Here is a 21,091-nt window from a genome sequence, read left to right on the forward strand (position 1 = left end):
CACTTACTGCTCCAAGGGAATTCCAAATTTCGTGTAGGACTCAATAAACCTGTGGGATTAAAACAAAAAGATGGCAAGAGCTATCAGAGATTTGCACCAAATCCATGCCTATTTGATTAAATATCTAATACTGTTACAGTTATACAGGAGAAATGGGATAGCAACTTCCCATGGAATCGTGGGGCTGGCAGTTTAACAAAGACCATTAAGAACCTTCAGCCATAAAACGTTAAAGCTCCCCTAAACTGCACATCCCAGGATTCCATAGGATGTTGCCATCTCAGACCCTGCACTTTCCCAACTTCTATCCATAATTTCTCCTAAGCGGTAGTAGCTGTTGCTGTTGTTGTGTGCGCCTTGAAGACGTTTCCAATTTATGGCAATCCTAGGGAAAACTTATCGGGAGGCTTTCTTGGTGAGTTTATTGAGAGGGGCTTGGCTGTTGCCATTATCTGAGGCTGTCAGTTGCCCAAGGTCACCCAGTGGGTTTCATGACTGAGCTGGGAATTCAACCTCGGTCTCCAGAGTCATAGTCCAGTATTCAAAGATTACTTCTCATTGGCTGTAGGGCTAGTCAGGATAGATGGACCCATCAGTTGACTCACGATCCATCTACCTCTCTTCTAAGTCGTGTGGAGCAAACTATGGCCCTGAAGAGGTTTTTGAATACCACTCCCAGCTGATATTCCAATGGCTGTGTTCCATCTGCCAGGAATACACTATGGGGGAGTCCCTTAGAATTAGATCACATCTCTTCATGCAAAGGTGCTTTGAGACCTTTTGTTAGTATTATTACATTTTTCATCAACTGGCTGTGTTAAGAATTCATTGGATCCGGACAGAGATGCTGGAATAGGGGAGAAAGAAAGAAAGAAAGAAAGAAAGAAAGAAAGAAAGAAAGAAAGTGGCGCCTCCGTCATGGGCCCTTGGATGAAATACCAACCTTCTGACTTCAGTGTTTGTGAATCCTTCCACTGGGTATGTAAGGTTCTTCTGGGACTTCCACTGGAACTTTGGCCTCTTCATATACTTCTTGTAGTCCATCTTGCTCTTCATGTCGAGGTCTAAATCTCTCTCATGGGCTTCACCCTGTAGAAAATAAGAAGGGTCAGCAAGATGGCTTGCAGAAGATGCTACTCGACTGCTTAGCCTCCCAGGTATCATTTCCTCCATGGCAGAAGAAAAATGCCTTCATTCATGGAATTGTGGTATTCTTACAGTGTTATGGGGATGTGCGTTCAAGTATTTTCTTACTCATGGTGGCCCAAAGGGGAACCTATCTTAGGGTTTTCTTGGCAAGATTTATTCATGTCATTGGCTTTCTCGTTGCCTTCCTCTGAAGCTGAGAGAGCGTGACTTCCCCAAGGTTGCCCATGGCTAAGAGCAGATTCAAAAAGGCCCTCTCTTGGTCTTCAACAGATTACATAAAGTGCTTCCCGCTAGTTTGCAAGACTACCTCTGACCCATGGGAACGAGGAACTTAGATTTTATATTAAGGTATTTAAAGATTTCAATAGCTTGGGAACCTCAAAACCTGAAGGCGTGCTTCCCATGTACCCACCTGCCTAAGGACTAAAGTCTTTTGGGGGGGGGACTTCCTCCATGTCCCACCAGTGGGAGCTGTATATGGTGGGAGAATGTGAGAGAGGGCCTGTTCTGCTGGGCAACCTTGCGGGGTCCAATTGGCACAAACACCAATTTTATTGGATGCCAAATAAAACATGGCTTTTTGCAAGAGCCTCCCCAGTGCCATTGGATTTAATTGACATTTCTGCATGTCTTTCGCTACAAATTATTTTAAAAGGTTGCCGAAACTTATGTTTTAATTTGCCAATTTTTTTAGCCCACTTAAATCACTCTTGTCTTAAACTGCATAGACATCTTGTGGCACCTGTGAGACTAACTGAACAATAGAAGTTGAAGCATAAACTTTTGTAGACTTGGTCTCCATCCTCAGATGCATGGAGTCAAGGGGTGCCCAGGAAGGACCTTAGATCCTTCCGGAGCACCCTCCCACTCCTTGCATCTGCCGAAGGAGGTCAGGTCTACAAAAGCCGATGCTACAACTTCTTTCGAAGGCAAAAGACCTGCTCCAGCCCTTCTGGGCTTCTTCACTGGGTTTTTGCCTCAACTGGCCTGACTTTTATCGTTCACACAATATTTTCTCCTTTTACTGGACGAAAAACTCGGGCTTGGAGCTGCTTCCTCTCAGGCCTTTTGTCTCTCTCAACTGGCATGACCTTTGGATGGGAAAATAAAAAACAAAAAGAAAATAAAAGATTATTTCATTTTTGCAAAAACCAATCCCCTGCCAGAGCAGGACAAGCCAGGGTTGGAAGGCAAGATTCTGACCCTGATGTGAACATTGTTTTCTGGGGGCAGGTTGTAGGTGACACATCTGCTTCACATGGTCATGGTGGTATTCCTGGGTGTTCTTTTGCAATAGGAACACGACAACGCATGCTCTTTGATTGCAGATTTTCTCCTTCTTATTCTGTATCAATAAACGTAACACTGAGAAATAACAGTCACATGAAGGTAATGATGCAAGAAACAAACAAATGAGTGTCTGAGGCATTATTGTCTCACCCAGCAAGACAAATCATTTGGACCCGTGTACCTTTCGACAAATAGATGCAGGAGTTTTAAAGGGAAATGTGTCTATTTTTCTTTAAATACGCAATGCAGTTATCCCAAATCTCCAACAAAACATTGATATCATCAGATATTCCCTTGGATCTGTAACCTAGTTGTGTGTTTATTTTGGTAATGAATTCACTTAATATACTTTTTTACCCCAGTGGCAAGGTGGTATTTAAATAAATCTGACTGGCCTATAAACTTCATTGAACGGCTCTCACTGAAGACAAAGGTCTGTGTCCCATTGTGTCTAAGCCACTTCGTGGCTTCCATCCTAGCGGGAGAGTGGATCCATGTTGGTTTGAATCCTGACTGGCCAAGACATTGAATTTATTGGGGAGAGGAGAGTTCATTAAAAAGTTTGGGTGGGTTTAATGTTGCCCTGCCCTGCCCTTTGTTACTTTAAGGATAAATTCTCAGTAGGGAGGAATAACTAGCTGTCTTTGCAAGAGAGCCAGATGGGAACCTGCTGCCCAACTCTCAAACACCATGGAAAGTGCATGAGGCTTCTTCTGTACCTTGTCAGTTAGTTCCAGTTCGTCATCTGATTCTATCAGATCCACCTTCCTGTAGCCATGCCAGCAAGATCCCTGGGGCAAACGTGAGCCATCCTGCGATTCGCATTCAACAGCCAAATGGGCTGCTTTGACTCCGGAGGTCAGAGAAGACCTGTCCATTTGAACAAAGAGTAGAAGGATGAGATGGTGCCCCTTTTCCATATTGTGGCTTTTCTCCTAAGGACAAGAACCTATTGCGTAAAGTGTCCTAGACTCACTTGGCTCCCTCCTCTGGGTCAGCAGGAATGGGCCGATTCAGGATGGCCACCTCTTCTTCCTTTCTCATGTCGCCTTTGCCGTTCATCTTAATGCCAGACAATTATTCTTTCCAAGTCCTTTGTCTGGAGAATAATTTTAAAAAAAGTCTAAGAACAGACTAACTTATAAATACAATTTTACTTCAGCAAATTAAGTGAAACTCAGAAGAAGCATCATAGGATATATCAGGTAGAAATCTCTTCATGCATCTCAACCTTTAACAGGTTCGCTAGTGGTCACGTCGATGGCAGTTCTTCATTTGTCTGGGTTCAAAGGAAGTTTGTCCTAGGCCACCTCCGCCGTATAAGTGTGGATGAAAAAACCCACCAGCTTATATGCCTAGGAAAACAAATTGAAGGCACCTTCCTGGTAGGATTTTTCTTGAACTGCCTCCCAAATAATACGTCTTTTGTGAAAGATTACAAGCATTGTGTTTTTAAGGAGCAAAACTGTGAATTAGCATGGCCGTGAAAGAGGTTCATAAATTTCTGCTTGGGATGGAGAAAGTGGAAGGAGACACAGTTTTCTCCTTCGTTCTTCTCGCTTGATCTTGGGGTCATTTAGTGGAGCTGGGAAATTCAGGACAGACCAAAGCAAAATAAAAATCACATTTCACACAGTTCATGTCAATTTTGACAGATTGTGACTCCCATATTATTGGGGCATTGAATTTCCTCCAGGTTTTCGTCCATAGGACTGGAGCCCAGTTTTAAGATAGAGTCAGCACCACAGAGAGTTCAGATTATAACAGACAGAACAGATTCACCAACCCCCTCACTTGGAAATCATCATTTACTACTGTCTACATGAGATCAATCCAAGCCATTGTCCCCCAATGTCCTCTTTCCCTCCCAGTTATCATTTCTAGATTATCCCTTGCAGATCTTGGAGAACTAGTTTCCAATCGAAGGGAACAGCAGTATCCTTTTCTTTTACTAGCATGTTTTTTTTTTTAATGTATTCGTTCAATCTTTATTTTGTATTCTAAGCCACCTTCAGAGCCACCCATGGGAGAAAGGTGGAATGAAATTGAATAAATAAGACAACCGTCCAGTTCAAGGAACGTACAATAGGAATGCATGAATAGGAAGGATGCTTTCAGGTGAGATCAACCAGTGCAACTTGTGATGCCTTCACAAAGCAGGAGTAGGCTTCGCTCTAAGAAAGACAGTACTCAAAACGCTCACCTAAAATAGGGAATAGTCAAACTAACCAAGAGAAATGGCTCTTGTTGTGAGGTCTCTCCACCTCTCCAGCTCCTCTCAGCCTCAACTGACTCAACTTCCACCTTGGCCAAGATTCTCAATTGTTTCCAGGGAAACCAACCAAAGAAATACATTCTACTCGGTTCCATCTGACCACTGCTCCATGAGTTCTGGCGGCATGGGTTACATTTCTCTGAATAGGATGATTTCAACTGCTTTGTAAAATTTCACGCTCAGCTCTCAGTATCCACAGAGTCTGCCTCTCAATATATCCCCAGAAAGCCAACCTTGATTTTGCCATTTTCGGTAAGGCACCTCATATTACAACCCCATTGTTTGTAATAGGACTTGAAGATCCATGGATTTTGGCTACTACGTGGGGTCCTGAAACCAAACCTCAGCAGATACTGAGGTCAAACTAGAAATAAGGTTCAAATTCTTTTCATTTTCAAAATAAACAACCATACAATCAATAAAATTACAATTCAAACGTACGTCACACTTGTTCTTATTTTTTTCTCATTATTCCCATCTACTTCTTCCATCTACATCTTTCTTCTTCCTACCTCCTCTATTCTTTAGACCGCATGTCATCCTACCTTCCTACTACCTTCTTTCTCATTCTTTCCACCTCTCTCCTCCTTTCTCCCTCTCTCCTTTCTCTCTCTCTCTCCTTCACAACTGTAGCACACTCTCTCTCATCATTGCAGGGAGTCCTGCAAATAGTCTGGACCCAAGCCATGTAGGGCTTTAAAGGTTATAACCAACCCCTTGTATCGTGCCCGGAAACTAATTGGCAGGAAATGAAGAGATTTCTGTGCAGGTGCTATGTGGTCGGTTCCAGGTGTTCCAGCGAACAATTTGGCTGCTATATTTTGTACCAATTGCAGTTTCTGAACGTGAAACAAGGGTAACCCAAGGTAGAGCTCATTGCAGAAGTCCAGTTGAGAGGGTACCAGTGCGCGGACCACTGGTTCTAGGTCACCTGGCTCCAGAAAGGGTCGCGGCTAGCATATCAGCCGAAACTGATAGCAGGCACTCCTGACCGTCGCGTCTATCTGTGCTGTCAATTGGAGAGATGAGTCCAGGAGCACCCCCAAGCTGCAGACACAGTCCTTCCGGGGAAGAGTGACCCCATCCAGAACTAGTTGACATATCTCCATTCCTGGATTAGGGGCCCCTATAGCAAGTACCTCCGTCTTACCTGGATTCATTTTGAGTTTGTTTTCCCTCGTCCAGTCCATTACTGCCGTCAAACAGTCGTTCAGAGGAGAGATGCCATCCTTAGTTACTGCGTCAGTCCGAGACGTAGAGAAACATATTTGGGTGTCATCAGCGTACTTGTAAACGCTTGAAAACACCCACCGGCCTATACGCGGTGTAAAACACATTTAGGGCACCTTCCTGGTAGGATTTTTCTTGAACTGCTTCCCATATAATATATCTTCTTTGAAAGATTACAACCATTGGGTCTTTTAAAGGGGAAAACTGTAAATATCCATGGCCGTGAAAGAGGTGCATAAATTTACACATGGGGTGGAGAAAGCGGAAGAAGATGCGGGTTTCTCCCTCTTTCATAATAGCTGATCTTCAGGTCATTTGGAGGAGCTAGCAAGCTCAGGACAACAACTTTATTGATCGGTTTCCAACATTTCTTAAGTTTGCAAGGCGACATTATAGATGACTAGAAATTGGCGTGTACATTATTGAGATTCCCATGGCTTCATTTAGTATATATTTTAACAAGGAACAATAGAGAATCGTAGAATGGTAGAGTTGGAAGAGACCACAAGGGCCATCCAGTCCAACCCCCTGCCATGGAGGAAATCACAATCAAAGCATCCCCAAGAGATGGCCCTCAAGCCTCCGTCGAAAGACCTCCAAGGAAGGAGACTCCACCACTCTCCGAGGAAGGAATGTGTTCCACTTTCCAAGAGCCCTTACTATCAGGAAGTTCCTCCTAATGTTGAGGTGGAATCTCTTTCCCTGTAGCTTGCATTCTTTGTTCCATGTTCTAGTCTCTGGAACAACAGAAAACAAGCTTGCTCCCTCCTCAATATGATATCCCTTCAAATATTTAAACAGGGCTATCATATCACCTCTTCGCCTTCTCTTCTCCAGGCTAAATATCCCCAGTTCCCTTAGTCGTTTCTCATATAGCATGGCTTCTAGCCCCTTCACCATTTTAGTCGCCCTCCCTTGGACACGCTTCAGTTTCTCAACATCCTTTTTGAATGGTGGTGCCCAGAACTGGACACAGTATTCCAGCTGAGGCTTGCCCAAAGCAGAATACATTGGTGCTATTACTTCCCTTGATCTAGACACTATACTTTTATTGATGCAGCCTAAAATCGCATTGGTCCTTTTAGCTGCCGCATGGCACTGTTGACTGATGCTCATCTTGTGGTCTCCTTGGACTACTAGACCCCTTTTGCATGTCGTCTCATTCAGCCAGGTGTCCCCCACCCTATATCTATGCGTTTCGTTTTTCCGCCCCGAGTGCAGTACCTTACATTTCCCCGTATCGAATTTCATTTTGTTAGCTTTAGCCCAGCTTTCTAGTCTATTCAGGTCATTTTGAATTTTGATCCTGTCCTCTGGGGTATTTGCTATTCCTCCTAATTTGGTGTCATCTGCAAATTTGATAAGTATGCCCCCAATTCTGTCATCCAGGACACTGATAAAGATGTTGAATAGCACTGGGCCAAGGACAGAACCCTGCGGGACCCCACTGGTCACTTCTCTCCAGGATGAACAGGAGCCATTGTTTTGCACCCTTTGGGTTTGGCCAGTCAACCAATTACAAATCCATGCAACAGTTGCCTTGTCTAGCCCACATTTCAATAGCTTGTTTGCAAGAATGTCATGGGGAACCTTGTCAAAGGACTTACTGAAATCAAGATATACTGTGTCCACACCATTCCCTTCATCTGCCAAGCTGGTAATTCTATATATAAAAAAAGATACGATTTGTCTGGCATGACTTGTTTCTCTGAAACCCGTCTTGACTTTTTGTAATCATGCCATTGCCTTCTAGATGTTCACAGACTCTCTGCTTAATGATCTTCTCTAGAATCTTTCCTGGTATTGGTGTCAGACTAACTGGACGATAATTGTCGGGATCCTCCTTTTCCCCCTTTTCGAAACTGGGAGCAACGTTTGCCCTCCTCCAGTTTGCTGGGACTTCTCCTGTTCTCCAGGAGTTTTCAAAGATTATTGCCAATGGCTCTGATATTACATTTGCCAGGTTGTTTTTTTTAACACCCTTGGATGTAGTTCATTTGGTCCTGGAGACTTATATTCACTTAGATGAACAAGGTATTCCTGTACTATCTCTTGACTTCTTCTGTGCTGAATTTCCCCTATTCTGTCCCCTCCTCCTTTATACTCATGTTTAGCACCCTTTGCCTTTTCTGAGAAGACTGAAGCAAAGAAGGTGTTGAGTAATTCTGCCTTTTCTCTCTCCTCTGTTAGCATTTTGCCATCATCTCCACGTAGTGGCCCTACCCTTTTCTTCTTCCTTTTGCTGCGGACGTACCCAAAAAAGCCCTTCTCGTTGTTCTTAATTCGTTATGTATTATTTTGTTTGTGGACTTTTTAGCGTGAGCCGCTCTGATTGTCTTGCTACAGAAGAGTGAGATAGATATCCACGATTGATTGATTGATTGATTGATTGATTGATTGATTATTTAACCGCTCTAGCAAGCCTGAATTCATTCTGCGCTTGAGCTTTTCTGACTTACCTCTACATGTGCTGGCTATTAGTTTGAATTCCTTAAGGGTGATTTTCCCATTTTACCATTTCTTATACATGTTCCATTTAAAACTTAGCTCTGTTGAAAGTTCTGGTTTCTTGAGACACCTCCCATTTTTCTTTCTGATTGGAAGTGTTTTAAATTGTGACTTCATTATCTCCCTTTTTAGAAACTCCCGTCCATCCTGAAATCCCTTCTCTTTTAGTATTCCTGACTGTCAGATCACCCCCCATATTTCTCTAAGTTGACTGAAATCAGCTCTCTTAAAGTCTGGAATGTGTGTCTGACTATGCCTGGCTTCTCCTTTCCACTGTCTAACAAACTCCAGGAGAACATGGTCACTTCCACCTAAGGATCCCACCACTTGCACCCCAGAAACCAAGTTATCCCTGTTGGTTAGGATCAGATCTAAAAGAGCTGACCCCTTTGTTGCCTCTTCCACCTTTTGGAAAATGAAATTGTCTTCCAGGCAAGTGAGGAATTTGCTAGACCTTGAGGTTTTGGCCGAGTATGACTTCCAGCAAATATCAGGGACATTGAATTGATTTCTCTTTAGTCAGGCCCTGTACAGAAAATGTATCAAAAGGGACCCATTTCATACTGGGAAGTGCAGTCTCCAAAAGTCTTGCAGCTGTAACTGCATCTCTCTCCGTTCTGCTGCTCAAGGTTGTTTCTCAACGGTCAGGACTCTGTAGTACGGTTGTACTAGAGGACCCAATCTACCTTCTGTCAGTCTCATAGATATTGATCTACTCGTTGGATTGTAATTCTGTGCTGCCAAGGTTTGGAAGGTACGGGTTTGATTGGGAGAAACTATTGATATCTTTCACTATTGATTGTAAATAGAGTGGAAACACTGCAAATCACCGTTGGGCTAAATTTTATGAAAATAAAGTAATTTCTGTGGGTTTAAATTTTGATTCTCCCCTTTTACTTACCGAAAAGCAGTGTCTTGAATCTATAGTCACTTTGGGGGTACTCCTGAGCTGGTTTCAGCACTGACCTGGAGTGTTTTCGCAGAGTTACAGCTAGTGTGCCTATTGCACCCATTCTGAAACAGAGCCTACAGCACCTGGTATTCATTGACAGTCTCCCAGCCAAGTACGAACCAGGACTGACTCTAGGTATTATTATTATTATTATTATTATTATTATTATTATTATTATTAACCTTTATAGCTTCCAAGATCAGATAGGATCTGGTGCCTTTAAGGTAAATATGCATCCCCAACGTGGAATCTCATCCTTGCACTGAGAAGCCCAATCGGTCCACCTTGTCCAGTCTTGCGCCTTACCCACAGCCCCACTAAAAACTGGTAGTGTCAGCAAATACTATATCCTGGACTTAGTCACGGGATACTGAGTACTCTTGATCCCACTGGAAGCCAGGAAACCCCTGAGACACAGCCATAAAACCCACTGAATGACCTTGGACAAGTCCCATGCTCTCAGCCTCAGGGGAAGGTAATGGCAAACCACGTCTGAACAAACCCCAGGACTGGTTTTCCTTAGGGGTTGTCATAAGCTGGAAATGACTTGAAGGCACACAACAACAATCCTGTTGTTGAGAATGACTCCCTGTTTGAACACGGTCTGTAACACGACTGGGTAAAACACGAAGCAGCGTAAGGCAAGAAAAGGAGATTCTGAGCCCGTCTTCCGTTGCCACACAAGCATGGATGTGCAGCTTTCCTTGACTTTCTGCAGTAATCCCAGATCAAGTTTGGAGGGCTGAAGGTCTTGGGCCAGAAAGCAGGCCTAGTAGGATGTCAACGCATCCTTCTGGGGTCCTATTTCAAAGCTTACTTTAAAAGAGTCCAGCACTATAAAAGCCCTTCTCTTGTTAACAATCAGTTCCCAAAGGCTTGGGATAGAAAGGTCTTGTGTATCTCATTGAATACTGGTTGGAGAGAGCAAGCGAGCAAGAGAACAATTCACGGAAGGTCCATTTTGTAAATGGCTTTAAAATAATGATGACAGAAGACTTACAGACTTATGCTAAGCCTAAGAGGCAGAGGTCCACGTAACATCACTCAGGGATGTATGTGGCCAAGCAAATGCTTGAGATCCGGATGATGAGATAGGCACAGGATTAGATGAAACTGTCCGATTTTAGAGTCTTCCACAGACAATATTAAACACTTTTTCAAAGATGCTGGCATCAAAGGACTTGCTCTTCATTATCTTCCATGTTTCTCACTCTCACAAACATGCACAATACATAGCCTAGTTGTGTCCTGTGTTTAAATGTGGAGAAGAAATTTGACACATTGGACAGTCCCTCAGAGAACTGCCACTCTGTATGGAAAATTCAAAGGGACTGCCCTGTTATTTGGGAAAGTCGGTGTGCAAAGGAATCTTGGAGGACCTTTGAGATTAACAAAAAGAGAGAAGCCAGTAAGATCAGCTTTCATAGATGTGAGTCGACATCTGCTTCTGAAGAAATAGATGCAAGTCTACAAAAGCTCGTGCTACCAGAGTCTTCCTTTCAGTTAGTCTCCAAGCTGCTTGGAGATCCTTTTGCACGCTGTATGGAAAACGGAACCCATGTTTGGTTGGTTGGTTTGCTTATTGATGCATTTTACAGCTCACCTCTAAGGCAAGGGGTGGTGGTCTTGGTTTGGAGTATTTTGCAGTCTTTCTGCCGTTAAGAGCTTGACTCAGAGACCCAAAACAAATTCTGTCCAGCAAAGAGCTAAAACAGAACTCCTCCTAACCCCAGTGTGCATCTCCCTATTACTGATCTCCAAATAAAGATGTCAATAAATAAACATCCTAAAATACAAGGAGCAACCCCAAAAAAGCACAAGGTAGTGAGCAGATGAGTGAAAATGTCCATCTTACATTTTATTACAGAAGAATACAAATTACAGCTGTTTTACAATCTAGGAAATTGAATAATTCCTAAATGTAATAAATGTAATAACCCTCTAAACAGCATACTCACTCTCTAAACAACAGATTTAGATCAGAAAACACTCGGTCATTGGCAAAGTGTTGTCCTAAATATAAAGGAATGCTAAGTCCTCTTTCTTTCTTTCTTTCTTTTGGTTTCTTTCTTGAGGCTTCAGAACTAGCTGATCTTTTCCCAAGACATCCAAGATTATTTTAAATTAATATTTTCTTATTTTTCCAATGTTCTTCAATAAAAACAGAAGAGTCAATATTGTATTCAAATCTATATACCTATATATATCCATACACGTAAGATATGGATCAGCACATGGTTCCTAGTTGAATGGAGACTTTCTCTTCCTTTTCCTCTCAATGGAATTCTTCTTACACCAGGGCTGGTGATAGGGATGGTGCCTTTATGCACCCTAGACGTGGTTCCTGTTGCCACCATAGTTGGACTTACGGTCCCGCTGCCACCTGCCTCGCTCTGCAAATAAAGGAAGGGGTCAGGGAAAGGCCTCAGTCTCTTCTGTAAGACACCCAGGAATTGAGTATTTTTGCTGGTTTCTTTGTTCCTGAACAAGATGCCATGCAACCTTTGGGGTTCTGCCTGAGCCGTAAAGGGGATTTCTGCCAGAATACATCAGTAAGGGCAATCTCCTGTAGGGATGCTTAGGTAACATGCAATTGCCATGCTGTTTGATGGCTTGCTTGCGTGATGCATCAAACAGGCAACTGCATTTTTTATCATGTGGCTGAGATTGTTTTTAATCTTATGAAGCATCAGTTATAAAATTAGACATCAGTGGATGGCTACACATAAATTCAGTTCTTTCTTTCCGGTAATGACATTCACAGAGTGTATCCACACTGCCAAAATAAAATGTTTTGACACCACTTTTAATTTCTATGGCTCAATGCTATAGAATTCTGGGATTTTCTGTAGCACCAAAGCTCTCTCAAAGGGAAGGCTAAATATTTCACAAAACTACAAATACTGAATCCCTTAGCATTGTACAGTAAAAGTGTTTGTACTGCAGCCATTCACTCACAATACCAGCCAGGGGCTCAGAGTCAACTCAACCTGGCATCCTTCTGCAGGTCACTAAAATGAATGTCCAGCTTGTTGGCGGCTATCCGCTTACACTTTGTAAACCGCTTAAGGACTGCTTAAGTGCACTGAGAAGCGGTATGGAAATGTATTTGCTGTTGCTGTTGTGGCATTGGCCAAACCTGTCTACCAAAAATTGGGTGAGGAAGAGAGGGGGGGAAAAGAAATAATTTGATTCTGTTTGGTTTGTCTTTCTATTAGCTTATTTCTTTTCTTCCCAAACCTGAGGCTCAATATGACTTACTAAATATTAAATGTTATAAAATATTTCATGGATGTATGTCCTGTTTTTCTCCCAGTGTGGGACCAAAGTCGATTTGTAATATCGATTTAAACAGAATACAGCGAAAGAAAATTAGTGTGATAGTACCAGTTGCGTATCTGAATAAGTTTTGCAATTTAAATTGTTTAATCTTATCTGTTGTCTGCATTCAGGGACCTCAGAGGGATGTAGAATAAAACCAATTTTGTTTGTTCCTCTCCTGTGGAGTTAAGGCGGGTTAAACGGAGAATGAATAGTTCATTTGGGGCCATTGTGGTCCACTTGGTTACGTATTCTCCAGGCCTCCGCAGGAGGCAGATTCCCATTCCTCTTCTGTCGGAAGGCGCTTTCCTCTCCATGCGCAGAAGGCCCAGGCATCATTCCAGCTCACATGCAGGAGAGGGTGGTCTAGCTTGTCCTTGATGCTGGATCTGGGCCCTGAGGGCTGTTGGAGGGAAATTCCTATCAGTATAGAATCCAAGAATCGTAAAGTCAGAAGAGATCCTAAGGGCCATGCAGTCCAAACCTCTTCTGCCATGCAGGAACTCACCATCAAAACACCCCTGACAGATGGCCATCCTGTCTCTGTTTAAAAACCTCCAAAGGAGTTTGCACTGAATTAAACCAGCAAGGGAGAGAGGAAGGGGTGAAATCTTGTTCTTTGCAGTCAGCTCTGGCAAAAGCAAACTGCTGCATAATCTCCTAGTTAATTTAACTTTATATTAATATAATTTTTGCTATCTTGCCTATACTTTCATGCTGTTTGGCCCCACACATGTTGTGGTTCCAACTGTGAAATACAAACAGCTATAAAGCCATAGAGGTGAAGATTTAGCAGAGCCATAAAGACTCACCTGCCTCCAAAATGTTTTCTCGATCGGAAGCCACCGCGGAGCAGACTGGAAAGAAAAAGACGAGCGGGTCTGAAAATAAAAATAAAATAACATAAAATTAAATAAAATTAAAAAAGAGAAAATAAAAGTCCTAGGCAAACTCCAGACATGCAAATTAAATACAATTATAATGCAATTGGTGCAAAAATGCAGCAGCTAGAGATGGTTACAGGGAGCTCAAAACTCATTTGCTGAAATACAATTCAAAGTGATCTTGATGATTCATAGAGCGTACCTTCCCACTATCCCTATGACTAACATGGGTATGTCTTTCAATAATAATAATAATAATAATAATAAACCCTAACCATAAAACCTAAATACTAAACCAAAACTCTAACCCCTAAGTCTAAACCCTAACCCTAACATTAACTAAACACTAACCCTTACCCTACTCCTAACCAAACCCTAACACTAAACTTGAACCTAACACTAACTTAAAGCCTAAGCCTGACCCTAACTAAACCCTGACCCTAACCCTAACTAAACCCTAACCCTAATGCTAACGCTAACCCGAACCTTAACCTTAACTAAGCCCTAACCCTTACTAAACCCTAAACCTAACCTTAACCTAATTAAAACCTAACCCTATCCCTAACCCTAAACCTAAATAAACCCGAACCCTATTACTAACCCTACTCTTAACCCTCACCCTCACCATAACTAAAACCTAATCCTAACCCTAACCTTAACCCTAACCCTAAATAAACCCTAATCATAACCATAACCCTAACCCTAACCATAACCCTAACTAAACCCTAACACTAACCCGAACCCTAACCTTGACTCTAACCCTAACCGTAAACCTAAATAAACCCTAAACCTAAGTCTAACCCTAACCCCTAACCCAAACCCTAACAAAACCCTGACCCTAACTCTAATACTAACCCTAACCACAACCCAAACTAAAACCTAACCCTAGCCCTAATCTTAAGTAACCATAACCATAACACTAAGCTGAAACTTATCCTTAACCCTAACTAAACCCTAACTCTAACTAAAACCTAATCCATACCCTAACCTTAACATTAACTAAACACTAACCCTAACTAACCCTGACCTTGACCTTGACCTAAACCCTAACTAAAACCTAATCCAAACCCTAACATTAATTAAACACTAACCCTAACACTAACGCTAACTGACCCTGACCTTAACTCTTTTTCATATTGGTTGACCAAGAGTTGGAAATCCAATCACACCAGAAGCAATTTCATTTTGAAACACGCACCATAAGCTGAACATTTTCACCTATCAGCACAAGACCTATGCTTCTTCGACAGGGCTGTTTTTTCTGTTTTTGGATGTCTTTCAACCCTAATGCTAACCCCTAACCCTAACCCAAAATCTAAACCTTAAACCTACACCCTAACCCTAAACATAATGCTAAACCCGATACCCTAACTCTAACCCTAATCATAAACCCTAATCCTAACCCTAACCCTAAACCTTAACACTAACCACTAACCCTAAGGCCTCACCCTAATCTTAAACCTTAACCCTAACCCTAACCCCTTACCATAAACACTAAACTCCAACCCTAAACCTAAACCTACACCTTAACCCTACACCTAACCTTTAACCTGTAACCCGTAACCCTAACCATAAACTTAAACCCTAACCCTATCCCTAACCCTAACTCTTAATCCTAATCCTAACCTCTAACCCTAATCCTAAACCCTAACCCTAACACTAACCCTGGTGAGCTGGTGTCGATTTATAGGGAGTCCTACATTTTCAGTAGGTGTCCTGCATTTTCAGGTTGCCCCTTCCTATCATCTGGACCTATTTCTTAAGAAAACCGATTGTCTTTGAGGGTGCTGTTTCCCCCATTTTGGAAGTCTTTCAGCAGAGGAGGGATGGAGTCATTTAGGTGGATCTGTTTCTCCATGGAAGGATGTTGAATAAGGCGGCTGTGGGCATCTCTTCCAGTTCTAGGATTCTTTCATTCTCTAACTAACTGGCATTTTAGAATCATAGAAGAGTAGGAAGAGACCACAAGGGCCATCCAGTCCCATGATGGTGTGGGAAGAGAAGGCAAGGGAGGCTTCATGTAAGGAGCCTGGGTGGATGGGAAGCCAGGGTCCCTGAAATCACCTGGAAAGGAGGAGGCTCTTCTGTTGGGCAAGAACTCTTCCCATTAGGATGGGAGGGCCTTCTGAGGGTCAAGTGGAATGTCTTTTCAAGTCAGAGAGAGCTCTGGTGCCAAGACACACTACAGTTCCCAGGATTCCCTAGCGCTGAGCCAGGGCAGTTAAAGTTATTCCTGTAGTGTGTCTTGGACCTAGGAAAGGTTATGCTTCCATGTATTAGTCCTAACTAACAAGATGCCTTTCTTTTATGACTGGAGTCCAGGAGGGTCTGGACTGGCGCCCCCCCTCCTCCTCTGAGGCGACGGCTAATATTTATTCTCCAGTGTGGACCATGCAGCCTTGTCTCAGAGCCGCCTCAAGGGCGCATGCGCGCTCTCTCCGTCTGGCGGTCACCTGACCCCTCCTGGGCCTCGCGGTCACCTGACTCCCCAATAGCAGCACCCTCCGAGCAAAATGGCGGCCCTTTGCTGGCTCCTGCTGCTGGCCCTCCATCCTGGAAGCCTGGCCTGCTGGACGGCGCCCTCCCCTCGGCCTCCCCGGTGGCCGGTGCCTTACAGGTGAGCCAGAGGCGTCCCTCAAGACCCCTCCTGCCCCGGCCTCTGCTTCCTGGGCTCTGGGGCTGAGACGGTGGGCTTCCATGGCCAAGCGGGGGACTGGAACACTCTCCTCCAAAGTCACAGTCGGAAGCTCAAACGGCGCCCTTTAAGGATTTTGGGCTCCAGCTCCCAGCATCCCAGGCTACTGACTAACACTGCTGAGGCTTCTGGGAGTTGAAGTCCAACTCTCTTAAAGGGCGCAGTTTGTGGTATTAGAATACTAGATATCAGTGGTCCCCAAACTGTGCCCTTTAAGGGATTTTGGACTCCAGCTCCCAGCATCCCAGACTGTGCCCTTTAAGGGATTTTGGACTCCAGCTCCCAGCATCCCAGACTGTGCCCTTTAAGGGATTTTGGACTCCAGCTCCCAGCATCCCAGACTGTGCCCTTTAAGGGATTTTGGACTCCAGCTCCCAGCATCCCAGGCTCTTGGCCAACACGGCTGAGGCTTCTGGGAGTTGAAGTCCAACTCTCTTAAAGGGCGCAGTTTGTGGTATTAGAATACTAGATATCAGTGGTCCCCAGACTGTGCCCTTTAAGGGATTTTGGACTCCAGCTCCCAGCATCCCAGGCTCTTGGCCAACACGGCTGAGGCCTCTGGGAGTTGAAGTCCAACTCTCTTAAAGGGCGCAGTTTGTGGACTACCGCCCTACACCATGTTTGCTCCCTTGATTATCATAATTAAGTATTTGTCTATAAATCAACCTTCATTTTATCACTGATATGATATTGACTATGACACCATCTAATGTTATTTAGCTGAAAAGAAGAAATAAATTGATGTTGGCCGCCTCATAAAATATGGCACACCTATTTTCCCGTGACTAAAGCCCATTCAGCCAGCTGCTGCCCGATTTCAATGACAAACCAGAATGCCAGTTACTTTATAAAATGAAGTGGAGGCACTGGGCCACACTTTTATCTTCCGGGTTAATGACAAATGTTCTCCAGGATTTCAAGCAGGAGCCTTCCTTAGCCCCTCTCTGGAACTTTGCATGAAACCCATATGCTTCGCCAGGGTCTGGGCAGGGTGGCCACAGGTCCCCACTACAAAATGGAGGACGTCCAAGGAGCATGGAGGGCATTAAAAGTCAAAGGTCCAAAGCACACTGCAGAAATTATCCAGTTTCAGACCGCCTTCACTGCCCCGTTTCACTGGGATTTGTGGTTTTGTGAGACATTTAGCCTTCTCTGCTAGATAGTTTTGGTGCCACAACAAACTACAGTTCCCAGGATTCCCTAGCACTGAGCCAGGGCAGTTAAAGCAGACTCTAACTGGGTTTTTTCTGTAGCGTGTTTTGAACCAAAGCTTCCAGGAACAGTAGAGAAGTGGAAGAGAGGGTTTCTTGGAGGTGTCTCATCTGCAGGGTCACCATGAGTCACATAGTGTTCTCAAGACACCCATTACCTAACATTTGCTGTCCTTTCCTCTCTGAGAAACACCCCCCCCCCCCTTTCAGTCCTGTCTGCTGCTGCTCTTAGGGAAAAAGAACTTTAGAAGGATCCGTCTCCTCCCCTTATTTGCATCAAGGACAGGCTGCCAAGTAGACGACATACTTCTTGAAGTGGAACAGCAAGTGTGATATTGCTCAACATGCGTCTTAGTCATGCTGAAAATGGAGGGCATTTTGGAATTCTTCCTGGACAAAAGGTCATAATGTAGGGCATCTTCAGGGAAAGGATGGCATCTCTTCTCCCTGGATCTGTGGGATTGGAGGGCTGGAGGCTTCCCTGCTCCTTGGAGGCACACACCAGACCTCCACCCCTAGGCTGCATTGTCACCATCCTATACACTGACCAGGAGAGGTGTAGGTATAAGAGGTGTGGGCAGGACAGCAGTCTGGGTCTGCTGGTAGAGTAAGTGTTATATTCACAAAGATTCTGTTTTACTCCTAATTAGTTAACAAGAGCAACAAAATGTCTCCTCTTAGCCCCATAAATTAATTGTGAGTGTGTGTCACCTGTCAGCTTGTGGCAGCCTCATGAATACTGCTGTAAGGAAGAAAGCTTGAACAACCAGGGAATGGGATTTGTGTGTAGAAGTACAGTACTGTGAGGACGATTCAGTTCTAGTGTTTCCTCAAAACAGGAATGATTGGATTCTAAGTGTATGCTTTTTCCACTAGGTTCAAAACAGGAACTAGGCCTAAGATCCCACTGGCCTCAAGCTTGTCCATCCTGGCTTTGTTGTTGTTGTTGTTGTTGTTGTTGTTGTTGTGTGCCATCAAGTTGTTTGTGACTTATGTTGATCCTAAAGTGACTCTATCATGGGTTTTTCTTGACAAGATTTCTTCAGAGGAGGTTTGCCATTGCATGTCGCATGTGACTTGGCCAAGGTCACCCCATGGGTTTCATGGCTGAGCTGGAAATTGAATCCTTTTCTCCAGAGTTGTAGTCCAACACTCCAACTGCTACACCATACTGGCTCTCATTGTTGTTATGTGCTTTCAAGTCATAAGGCAGCACTAAAGTGGACCTAGCACAGGGTTTTCTGGAACTGAGAGATGTGACTCATCCAAGGTCACCCAGTGGGTTTCCGTGGCCAAGGAGGGAATCAAAACCCATTCTCCAGGGTCCTAGTCCTATGCCCAAACTACTACGCCACACTGGCTTTCTCCACGCAAATGTATGTATTACTACTGCTACTACTATTAATAATAATAACCTTCCTCTCCCTATGGATTGAGGCAGGGAACAACAGATTAAAATACAGCAACACCACAAGATGGCATAATGTTGCAGAGGAATTTGTACAGAACAATTACCTCTGTGTGACATGTCCAATATTGTGTTGAAAGTGGGCTGAAATGCAATATGGGACAACACATCCTGTATGGTTGCAGAGCTTTGTGAACAGAATGCTCTGGGCTCAGTCCTGACACACCTTCAGGGTACAGGTGGCGTGTGATGGAGAAGACGCTTGTTTGCCTGAGGCCCAGAGCTGCTGCCAGTCAGGGCTGGATGGAAGAAATAGATTGAAGTGCTCTACTATGATTTAGGCGCAGTACAGGCCGCCTGAAAACAGTGGTCTGCAGGCACCCATTTTAACCCCAGAGGGACGTTGCAGCCACCAAACAGCATGACGTCCCTTCGGAGTAAAAAGAACCCGGTACTGGGTTCTTCTTGTGGCACCCAATTAAGTCACGAGTGTGCCACTGGCGCACTCTTGATGTTATGGACATGCAGCGATGTGCGGACGTCGTGCATCCCTTACGTAAAGATGAAGGCGCCTGTGTGGATGGGACGCTGCCACCAGGCCGCCGTCCGCATGTAGTAGGGCTCAGGACCGTGTGGTTGGTGTACAGTCCTGAGCCCTACTATTACTGCCAGGACACCACTTCCTGGTGGTGTGTACCGGGCTTTAGTTTGCTTCTAATCGACCCTTTTAACATTCACGTTGTGTTCTCAAGCAGCCTATTGCCTAATGTGTTTGTTCTCCTTTCCCCCTCTGAGGAACAAATACCCCCTGAGCTCTGGGTGTGAGTCTTATTTGCTGCTGATTCTGCTGCTTAACTGTTTGTTCTTGTTGTTATTGTGTGCCTTCTCGTTGTTTCTGACTTATGGTAACCTAAGAAAAACCCATCAATGGGTTTTCTGGGGCTGAGAGGGTGTGACTCATCCAAGGTCATCCAAAGATTTCTACAGATTTCTACAAAGATTTCGATCCCTGGTCTCTAGAGTTGTAGTCAAATGCTCGTAGCACTACACTGCCAAATTCTTGGGAAATGTGTAGCATGTAGAATACAGCCTGCAGACTTTTCCTTATACAGTCAGCCCTTAGTATCCACAGAGGATCTGTTCTGCACCCCATCCCACCCCCCCATACCAAAATCTGTGGATGCTCAAGTCCCATTGTCCCTAATGGTAGAGCAACCATGTGGCCACACCCAGATGTCCTTCCTCCTTCCCTCCTTCTTCCTTCCTACCTTTTGTTCTCCTTCCCCTCTTCCTCCCCCTCCAAAGCTTCTGCCCTGAGCCTGGCTTCAAGGGCTGTTCAGGGGCTGAGGCTGGAACCCTGTCGGCTGGACCTTGGGTCTTGTAGCCCCTCCCCCAAGCCCAACACCTGGGTTGCCATCAGTGGGAAATGCTGTAGCTGGAAAGTTTTCTTGGAGATCATCTAGTCCAACCTACTGCTGGGGGGGGGGGCATTGATCATATCCTGAACAGGAGGTTGGACTAGATGACCTCTGAGTGGAGTTTCCCCAACAACCAGTCAGAGTCAGGCTGGCTGCAAAGGTAGGGGCTGCCTGAGGAGTGACTATAAAAGGGGATGGGTGAGTGGGAAAGGACTATAGTGTGTCAGTTGAGAGTTTAAGAGCCAGTTCAGGGTGGCTCATACCTGCCTTGTTCTGTGGGGATGTTGAGCCAGACTTTGACAGGATTCATAATCCAGATGAAGGGGCATTAGAATTAGATTTTTAAGGGAATTAGAAAACAGGTTAAAGTTGAAGCAAATTCAGTGAAGGAACTGAAAAAAGGAAATAGTTTGCAAGTAGTGAAGATCCTGTATATAATGTAGCCACACAATTTGAGAACCAACTGTAAAAAGATGCAGACTTAAGATCTGACTGTAAATACAGTTTATATTCCTTCTCGTTTACAGAAGAGTGGCTTGAATTAATTTATAGCCAAAAAACATTATAAGCACACTACCAAAATAATTAAACACATATAAAATAAGGATACTGGGACCCATCCCTAAGGCACTTATTACAAGAGTGTATTAGGGAAAGTACTGGGGCCAGTAGTCGGACCAAAGGTTAAAGGAAAAACCTCAGATTATCATAAGGAAAGAAGAACAAGCTCCAAGAAATTTTTCCAGCGCT

At 44.1% G+C, this 21,091-nt stretch overlaps 3 protein-coding genes across 7 annotated transcripts in view; 1 reads left to right on the top strand and 2 right to left on the bottom strand.

Moving 5' to 3' along the window:
• The window catches only part of LOC149319121 (ATP-dependent chromatin remodeler CHD2-like), a 54,338-nt gene extending 53,197 nt beyond the window's left edge, over window positions 1–1,141 (bottom strand). Inside the window, exons 1-2 of the mRNA XM_089507971.1 lie at window positions 944–1,141; window positions 8–49 (exon numbers count right to left, since the gene is read on the bottom strand). Coding sequence (XP_089364097.1) covers window positions 8–49; window positions 944–1,056 — 155 coding nt within the window. The 5' untranslated portion in view covers window positions 1,057–1,141. The remainder of the gene's footprint in view (window positions 1–7; window positions 50–943) is intronic.
• The window catches only part of CLN5 (CLN5 lysosomal BMP synthase), a 105,372-nt gene that overhangs the window by 69,303 nt on the left and 14,978 nt on the right, over window positions 1–21,091 (top strand). Inside the window, exon 1 of one of the 2 annotated variants that reach the window (XM_089511139.1) lies at window positions 16,118–16,226. The exons of the other annotated variant lie outside the window; for it this stretch is intronic. Coding sequence (XP_089367265.1) covers window positions 16,123–16,226 — 104 coding nt within the window. The 5' untranslated portion in view covers window positions 16,118–16,122. Of the gene's footprint in view, window positions 1–16,117; window positions 16,227–21,091 lie in introns of those variants that run through there. 2 annotated transcript variants of the gene reach the window in all.
• Window positions 11,325–16,395, bottom strand: LOC149319122 (inactive C-alpha-formylglycine-generating enzyme 2-like). 4 transcript variants are annotated; one of them, XM_089511141.1, is made up of 4 exons: window positions 16,225–16,395; window positions 13,538–13,606; window positions 12,974–13,128; window positions 11,325–11,797 (listed from the first exon to the last, which is right to left on the bottom strand). In XM_089511141.1, the coding sequence occupies exons 1-4, from the start codon at window positions 16,306–16,308 to the stop codon at window positions 11,770–11,772; spliced, it is 336 nt and encodes a 111-aa protein (XP_089367267.1). In that variant the 5' UTR covers window positions 16,309–16,395; the 3' UTR covers window positions 11,325–11,769. The 4 variants fall into 4 exon arrangements, 1 of the variants encoding a protein (XP_089367267.1); XR_016280131.1 differs by lacking the exons at window positions 11,325–11,797; window positions 16,225–16,395 and adding an exon at window positions 15,901–15,963 and having other exon boundaries at window positions 12,977–13,145; XR_016280132.1 differs by lacking the exons at window positions 11,325–11,797; window positions 16,225–16,395 and adding an exon at window positions 15,274–15,629 and having other exon boundaries at window positions 12,977–13,145.

This window comes from Sceloporus occidentalis, unplaced genomic scaffold, assembly GCF_023333645.1.
Source record: "Sceloporus occidentalis isolate IW3139 unplaced genomic scaffold, rSceOcc1.0.p SCAF_2, whole genome shotgun sequence".
Lineage (NCBI taxonomy): Eukaryota > Metazoa > Chordata > Lepidosauria > Squamata > Phrynosomatidae > Sceloporus > Sceloporus occidentalis.